Source organism: Calidris pugnax, unplaced genomic scaffold, assembly GCF_001431845.1.
Source record: "Calidris pugnax isolate Ruff unplaced genomic scaffold, ASM143184v1 scaffold123, whole genome shotgun sequence".
In the NCBI taxonomy this organism is placed as follows: domain Eukaryota; kingdom Metazoa; phylum Chordata; class Aves; order Charadriiformes; family Scolopacidae; genus Calidris; species Calidris pugnax.
This window is the reverse complement of record NW_015090876.1, coordinates 1,073,679-1,082,613: the sequence shown is the minus strand read 5'-3', so window position 1 is coordinate 1,082,613 and position 8,935 is coordinate 1,073,679. Positions and strand designations below refer to the sequence as shown.

Genomic DNA, 8,935 nt, shown 5'->3' with positions numbered 1-8,935 from the left:
AAAGGGTAATACCAACCGCTTTTTTCTGCCGAATCTTGGCAGGTCAGTAGATGTTATAGAGACATCTCTCTGGCAAGTATGATTTTATTGCTGTTCCCAAATGCAGCTAGGACTTTATGCTGTCCTCACTGACGCGTTTTATAAATAAGGAGAGCAAAAATGCTAAAATGGGCTATTTAACACGTTAAGACCAAATAAACATATTTCTGCTGATGTTCTGAAATATAACATCAACTTTAATAGCTTCTGACTAGGACAGGATTTTCATAGGAGTATTATCAACATAGCTAAAAGAAATCTTATCGTTCACAAATAGCATTAAGACACACGTCAGAGAGTTCACAGCCACGCAGTACGTGCACGGGTACAAGATATACAAGGCTGCGAGATACAAGACCTCAACCCCCTCCAGCCTTCTCCAAGAAAAGTTCTTATTTTTCTGCAGGAGGACAGCTGAACAACAGCCAATTTTGTTTTCTTCCTTTTTTTTCCCCCCCGCTCTCTTTTCCACAGTGCCAGCAAGGATGAGGAAGGAAATATTTTAAAGCCCAGTGATCTAACAGATTTCACCTCCGGTTCAAACAACCCAAAGACAAGGAGCGGAGAGACCTCGCTGGGGGCAAGAGATCTCTGTGCATAAGCCCCTTATGCTGCAGAGTTTATGCAATTCGGTGCTAAAACGCTCAGGGCTGGGATCTGTCCCGCAGATGTTACTGGATAGAGAGAAAAACCCCACCAGGCTGCGAGTCCAAGTACCTTTGTCAGCAGAATGATGGACACGGAACGGAAGCAGATGCGGCCAGCACACTCCACGCCGCGATCTCGTTTGACGGCGTTGATGTGAATTCAAACCGAACAAAACGTTTTGGAACAAGTGACAGAAAGAAGCTGGATGCTGTTAAACGGGGGTGCTGGCTGTGGAGCATCAGCGCGGCGGTTGGAGGGGCCGTGCGGGGACGGGGGTGAGCGAGAAGACGGGAGCGGGCTCGGCAGCACTGGGGTGCAAGCCTCTCTCATGGCCGTTTGCTGTGGGGACAAGTGGATTTAAGTTATACTAGAATGAGGATTTGGGATTACAGAGAAACAGAATCACAGAATCTTCTAGGTTGGAAGGGACCTTAAAGATCATCTTGTCCAACCGTCAACTTAACTGACAAAAATAGACACCCACACAACAAACAAGGAGCATCACCATCACTAACCCATACCTCCCAGCACTACATCAACCTGTCTTTTGAACACCTCCAGGGATGGGGCCTCAACCACCTCCCTGGGCAGCCCATTCCAATGCCTGATAACCCTTTCGGTGAAAAATTTTTTCCTAATATCCAGCCTGAACCTCCCCTGGCGTAACTTGAGGCCATTTCCTCTCGTCCTGTCGCCTGTGACTTGGGAGAAGAGACCGACCCCCATCTCTCTACACCCTCCTTTCAGGGAGTTGGAGAGAGCAATAAGGTCTCCCCTCAGCCTCCTCTTCTCCAGGCTGAATAACCCCAGCTCCCTCAGCCTCTCCTCATAAGACTTGTGCTCCAGACCCCTCACCATCTTTGTCGCCCTTCTCTGGACCCGCTCCAGCACCTCGATGTCTTTTTTGTGGTAGGGGGCCCAAAACTGGGCACAGTACTCAAGGTGAGGCCTCACCAGTGCCAAGTACAGGGAGATCAGAGGTATCAACAGCTTAAATTTCCTTCCCCTCTCATAATTGTATATAATGTTGTGGGGAAATACGGCCTCACCAGTGCCGAGTACAGGGGGATCAGAGGTATCAACAGCTTAAATTTCCCCCCTCATAATTGTATATAATGATGCGGGGAAATATGAAAAGTAAAATGAATTGAGCAAACTGGGAAGGAGACAAACCGCAGGATCTAGCACTAACCACACTTTCCATGAACAGAGCACTTCGGCCCGTTGTACCGTGTCAGGAAGCAGAATTTGCATTTCTTAGATGCTTGGCATCTCTCATTTGATCCTACTCGGGTAATTCTTGATTACATGACATTAAGACAGTTATCAAGGCTCTCCTCTTTAGATTACAGCAGCCTCACCACGCAAATAGGTACCCTCTGTTTTGCCAGAGCAAAACGAACAGGCAAGCCACTGCTGTGACATCCCAGGAATATAAACTAACAGTAAATCACCCTTGCGTGGAAAGCAGTTCTGCAATCAACCAAAGCAAACTGCAAATGTCAGCTTGTTATCTGGTAATCCTGCTGAAACGTAACCCTCAGAGCTGCATTAGCGGTGGCTAACTCGCTTTGACAGTGGCTTTGCTAAAGAATCACTGGATAAAATAGGCAAATAAGAGATGTTCCAAATGAAAGGCAGCAGAGATGAAAAGACTGGTTTAAACCTCCAGAATAAGGCAACCAGTGCTGTCCCCTGTCCCCTCAAGCCCATCAGGCAGTCTGAGAAAGCACTCCTAGAAATGTACCAGTTTACACTCTTCACAAGCTTCTCCCTGACTCCAGACATCTATCTCTACTGCTGACGTGGTACTTGCAATGAGAGCACCTTTCAGAGCAGCAATCCCATACCCCTGGCTCTTTCCATTCACCGTGAGATGAAATAATTCAGCTTTTAATATACTGTGAAGCAAGGAGTCTTCCCCTGACTGTCAGACCTAATATGTGTTATGAAAGGTTTTAGCCAACAATACAGATTAAAAAGGGAAAAAAAAAAAAAAAAAAAAAGGAAAAAAGGCACGTTTGAACTCCAAGTGCCAGCAGATGGATGAGTTACCCTCTTGAGACCAGGCACTAAATTATGGGCAGGCAGAGGGAGGTCAGGGAGACAACCATGTCTCAGCACTCAGCTGCCACCGAGAGGCAATACCTCGGCCCTGCTCACCTCTGCCACCCCATAAACCCTGCCTGTACACCCAGCCCTGCCTCCTTCCCCCTCTGCCTCTATAAAAATCACCCTTCCTCTCCTCCCAGGGCTTCCTCTGGATTTTTTCCTGCTGAAAATGAAAGGAAATAACAAAGCTAGGGCTGCTCTCCAGCCTCCCCCAGATTTCGCTGCCCCCTCCACGACATGTCAGTCCCCGGCCTCCGCTCTTCCCAGCACAGCCACATTGCCAGGCTCTTCCCAGTGGATTTCTCCTCCAGGCTTGAAGGATTTCCCCTGAGTGGAGGCAGCTGCAGACAGGAATGTATCTTTGGGTCTTCATCGCTTTCCTCTGAAGTCCTCCTCGGGACCTTTGGGTTTAAAGAAAGAATAGCCACAACCAGGGCCAGCCTAAAAAGCTTTAAGCAAACTCAAAGAAATCATATGAAAAGCTTAATTCTGTCATTTCCAGTCCTGAGGCAGCAGTCGCTCTCTCTCTCGTGTTCTACTGGCCTTTTCGTACTTGGTGAGTGCCAGGGAAATGGGTGGAAGACGTGGAAATCCTATCACAAAAGCACCTGCCTGCTCCTTCCCTTTCCCCAGAGAGCAACACACAGAACATTCCATTATTTAGTTAATTGCAAAGAAACAATTACAAAGGAACTTGGCAAATTCTCTCTAATCACAGCAAGACCCATTGCAGTTCAGTAAGTTCAGCAAATTAGCAAATAAGTGAATATAAAATGGAAAGAATACGAGAGCTCAAATTGCACTTTGTTCGTTTGTTTTGTCACTCACAGTTTCTGCTTAATTATTTAAGATATTTCTTCATAACATTCTAGTACATTTTGTATAATAATGCAGGTTTACCAGCATAGAAACGCACTGTGTGGCTGTTAGATATCTGCCGAGAGGGGGAAGAAAACCCCCAATTCTTTGTGTAAATTATAGAGACCCTGTTCAGGAAAAACTTCCAGGTTAGATAAAGAGGAGGTTCTGCCACAATTTGTGTAAGATACAAATAAGGATTATTGCTAGATGATGACAATGCTAATTAATGTTTGCTCAGAACTTTATAACTGTACTACGGGCATTCACGGTCAATCCCCTGTTTATTAAAAGCTATTCTAGTTTTCCACGCGTATAAATAGAGGCCGTTTAAACATGGCCTTTTTTTTTTTTTTACACTGTAATCAAATGACAAATTTTACAGTATTTCAGTTCTAAATTCATGTTAGAGGAAAGCTTTCATACTGAAGCAGAGCTGCATCTCTGTGGGGCTGAGGAGGGGCAGAGCAGGGAGATCCAGGTGTGATGGTACCCAGCTGATAGCGAGGGAGGTAAAACAGCCCTTTCCAACAGCCATGACATCCCTCCTGCTCCTTTTGAGCATCAAGATTTTATGGCACATCTGTCCACGCTCCCAAGAATAGAAGCCCTAAAGGGGCTCGTGTTGTACCTGGCACAAAGCGTTTTTGAGGCATCCTGGCAAAAAAACCTGCCAAATAGTAGAGGAGCCGTTAAAAGTCGGAGCAACATCTTGAGAGGAGAAGTTTTGTTTATGCACGGCTCCAGTGAGGGGAATAACACGAATGCTTTCCTAGAGACCAGAAAGATGTAGGAATACATAAGAGCATAAGAGGTTCCACTCAAATATGAGGAGAAACTTCTTCACGGTGAGGGTGACAGAGCCCTGGAACAGGCTGCCCAGGGAGGGTGTGGAGTCCCCTTCCTTGGAGATTTTCAAGACCCGCCTGGATGCTCCTGAGTAACATGCTCTGACAAGCTCTAGGCAACCCTGCTTCAGCAGGGGAGTTGGACTAGATGATCTCTATGGTCCCTTCCAACTCTAAAATTCAGTGAAATTCAGTGAAATACAAACACTCTCAGATCTGAAAAAGGTAATTGGGGCAGGAGGAGCAGGGCACAACGCAATCAGTGCACTGCAATGGAGCGTAATTAACAAGAACACGGCAACACTCGCTGTTCAAGGCTATTCCTTTGAGCCCAGCGAGGACAGAAGGAGCATTAAAGGCCAAACATAAGCAAGAGCCAACATGCCTCACGCACAAAAATAGGGTGAACGTTCAGAAACTGATGTCAGCACCGTCTCTACCAGGCAAAGAGCCTCATCAGCAAATGTTGGAAGGAAACAGAGGAACTGATGCAGCACCAGATCACCAACCACACCCCAAAATCCCCCCCAATAACCCAGCATCCAACACGGATATTTTGCTCTTTGTAGGTATTAACGATGCCCACAGAATGAATGAAACTGGGGGATTTGCCCCTTAGAAGTTCGTGTGGGGAAAGCAATTAGTTAGCTGACAAACCTACCATCACCAGATGCTGCAAAGCTTGCAAGAGTCAAGGGCACTCCAACTTCAGATGAAGCCAAAGTATGGTTTAATACCAGTGTGAATGCTTAATTGCTTTCAAATCAATTCAAGACCAGTCTGCTCTAAGAAATATCAGAACTTCTCCGTTCATGCCGCATGGCTTACCTCCAGAGTTTAAGATTTAAAACTGAAATTTCTGCTAAGAAATCCAGAGCATGTGTCAGTGGAGCAGAGAGGAAAGAAAAAAACATGAGGTTTAATTAGTATATTCAAACACAGACTGTTTATATCAGTCTTGTACACTTATAATGGTTTTAGTCCTACAACAAGGACTCTGCTTCACAGGAAGGTGACTACAGGTTCCCCACGTCTTCACAGCAGTTACCAGGGTCCTCTGTCTTCACAAACCAACAGAAAGCTTGTTTTCCTGGGAGTCCCTGAAGGCTTTTTCAGTGGAGATGGAAAGGAACACATACATCCCAGTTCCTTCCACCAGAGCTTCCCAAACAGCAGCAATAACCAAGGTAAGGGGGTACGCTGTGAGTAAAACTGGACAGTCCTTGGAACCCCGTAGACTCCTGTTCTCCCCCCTGTTGACAGCAGAGCAGTTTCACCCACTCCCCTGCACGTCCACAGCACGACCAAACCCCAGCAGACCGAGTTCAAGCACTGGTTCTCCGTTCTGCATCCCTCCTACAAAAGCTTTCTGAGAAATATCCATCAAGAATTTCTTTAGGCACAAAAACTCACCACGATGACTCCACAATTTCACTGGTTTGGTACCTGGTCAGTGTGACTGTTGCAACCAACGAGCGAGCAGCACAATAGGTGAAGAGGCATAAATGAAACTTGCTGTATTGAGCACAAAGATGGACACATTTGAGGAAACAGCATGGATTTTAGCTATGGAGCTACTCAACAGGATTTCTTTTCTGAATTAAACACCAGAAGCCAAACTTGAAAGCAAAATCCTCTCTCAGTTCCACCAGGCTTTGATCAAGAACACCATTCACACCTGATGGGACAATCCTGAAGGTGTCCTAAAGAAGAAATTTCACACCCTACACATTTAAGCGTTATCTTGTTACTATCGGCTCAGGAACACAGAGGCCAAAGGTGAGCCTGGGGACAAAGTGGGAACAACAGGAGCTGCAGCAGAGGCCAGAGGAGAAACACAAATACAACAACTGCAGCAGAAATGCACAAACAATTCATTTACAAACTTTTCAACTTTATTTGAGAGTTCAACAGTTTGGAGAAAATACATCGCAAATGTTTTAGCTTTTAAAAGATCCCAAAATAAGTTACATAAAAGACTCGCACAGTTCTAAATATTAAAAAGATCATAAAAATTAATGGCTCTCATATGCCAAGATTAATCCTTTTCCATTTTGACTAAATTAAAAGTTGCCTGTGCAGGGATTATTTTTATAGCTTTTATGCAGAAAACACCACAGTTTTCAGGTCTTGATGCCTCAGTGAAGATTTACAGGCACGGGCACTTCAGGGCAAAAAGAGATCAGGAGAGATAACATCCCGTGAAAGTCAGATCTTTGTATTCACACAAGATCTCTAACTAAACGTTATTGTAAATTGAAAGAGGTCTTAAGTAGGCACCAGTATCCCCTGTCAGAAGAATGGAAAGTTTGCTGTTCGATTAGGCAGGTTACAGAGAAGTTTAATTTTAATTCAAGACCTTGACGCCCCCACAAGGTTACCAGCGCCTTCTACAGAAGATCTGTTTTTCAGAAACTGAATAAATTAGTGTTGGGCCTATCTTGACAGGTTTGAGCCACACCAATTCTTAGTGTCCTCAGCTCCCTGATAAGGAAAAACATCATCTATTCAAAAATTTGCTTTTTCTTCCTTCATTGTTCCATACTTCTTCCCAGATTTACAGGTGCTGGCATTCAGATGGATAACCACAGAATGAAACCTAGTGTCAGTTGCTGCTCCTTTCAGCACACTCCATTACAGGACATAACAAAACAACATTAAAGGCTACTGATCCTGTGGAGTTTTCTCTTTCTACTGTACCACACCAAACCTTTGATACGCAGCAAGCATACAGTTATCTTCTCAATTCAGATGTGAGTTTGAAGTCCAGCTCAAGTTAAGTATCACATTTTTGATGGCTATGAGATAGCAGACTCAAATTTAGGAAGCTCTAGACACATTTTCATTCATCCCCAAAAATGTTTGCTCCTTTTCACCCCGATTTCTACCTATCTGGGTCATACCAAGACACTATCTCCCCTTTCTCCTGGAGCTCGTCTATTGACAGTGCCACTGGAGTCACACACTCGGTTAAAATGCGAGTCTTTCTGCTCTGTATCTACTTCCTAATACTTTCATATTGGTCATTACAGCACAGTAAAGTAAAAGAATGTCATCTTCATTATATTTGCTGTCCAAGTATTTCCCTAGAGGGTCACAGCTCGGTGGGTATTTTATATCAGCCTTGGCACTGAACACCACATACTCTCCCCTCCGTGTATCAGAGTCCTCAGCTCTATTTTATATCAGCCTTGGCACTGAACACCACACACTCTCCCCACTGTGTGGGGAGTCCTCAGCTCTGGTTACTCTCTCTGGAGGTGTCCATGACAGAGGCACAGTTACAGACCTGAAATATTATACATCAGGAACTCAGCATAGCTCTGCTTCTGTTTAACAAAAAGACTCTTTTTCATAACATGACTTCCAGGAAAAAAAAGAAAAAAAAAAAAAATATCAGCCTTGGCACTGAACACCACATACTCTCCCCTCCGTGTATCAGAGTCCTCAGCTCTAGTTACTCTCTCTGGAGGTGTCCATGACAGAGGCACAGTTACAGACCTGAAATATTATACATCAGGAACTCAGCATAGCTCTGCTTCTGTTTAACAAAAAGACTCTTTTTCATAACATGACTTCCAGGAAAAAAAAAAAAAAAGAAAAAAAAAAAGAGGGAAACAGGTCTCAGCTTCTGCCAAGAGGATTCTATCCCTTTCAGTCTTTTATTTTATATATTTTTTTTTACCCTTTCTGCAGATGACAGTCATGTGACCAAAGCACCAGCAGGAAAAATTTACCCAACGGGAGTGTATATGACATTTTTCAGGCTGCTTTGGGTATGGAGAGCTCCCAAAACTGCCTATGGAAATAGCACAGGCAGCGTTTCCACTGATGGGATTAAATGAAATCAGCTGCATTGTGCTGCAGCCATCCAGTTTCCTCTTTGGCTGCAAGCACTGGCATCAACTCTGATAAGCCTCAGATAGTGCTTCATTGAAATCAAAGAACCGAGACAGCTCTGACTTATTAGTATTCCGTGATACAGTAGTGACTGATTTTTAATTTAAAAAAAGAAGAGGGAAAAGGTGATAAAAATCTTACATTTAAAAGTCTTCTTTCTGTTTACAGGAGCCTTTATTACTCCTCGATGACAAAGAACCCATTAGGATCTCCACAAAAACTTCACTGTGTGTTTGTAAAAGTAAATTTTCCTTCCATTAAATATATAGCTTATCTAGTTCACCTTAAAAAACAAACAAACCATACACTGCAATGCCTATGAAGGATACTGGCATGATAGTAGGAACTGTAAAGTCCTCCTTCCAGTCACAAAGGCGTACAGTCTGCGTAAAAGATCTGGGAAGACCCCTCTTGACTGTATTCTCCAAAGCCCATTATGTCTTTAGTCCTTCCACAGACAACAATATTGTCCAATAGTGTTATTTCTTGGTGTAGTCTTAATTTCTATTCTGATGCAACCTACCACTTCT

At 44.1% G+C, this 8,935-nt stretch overlaps 1 protein-coding gene across 1 annotated transcript in view; it reads right to left on the bottom strand.

Annotated features, from left to right (window-relative positions):
* Nucleotides 1-886: 886 nt before the first annotated feature.
* The window catches only part of IQCE (IQ motif containing E), a 32,479-nt gene continuing 24,430 nt past the window's right edge, over nt 887-8,935 (bottom strand). Inside the window, exon 23 of the mRNA XM_014946250.1 lies at nt 887-1,026. Within this exon, the coding sequence (XP_014801736.1) occupies nt 926-1,026 (101 nt within the window). The 3' untranslated portion in view covers nt 887-925. The remainder of the gene's footprint in view (nt 1,027-8,935) is intronic.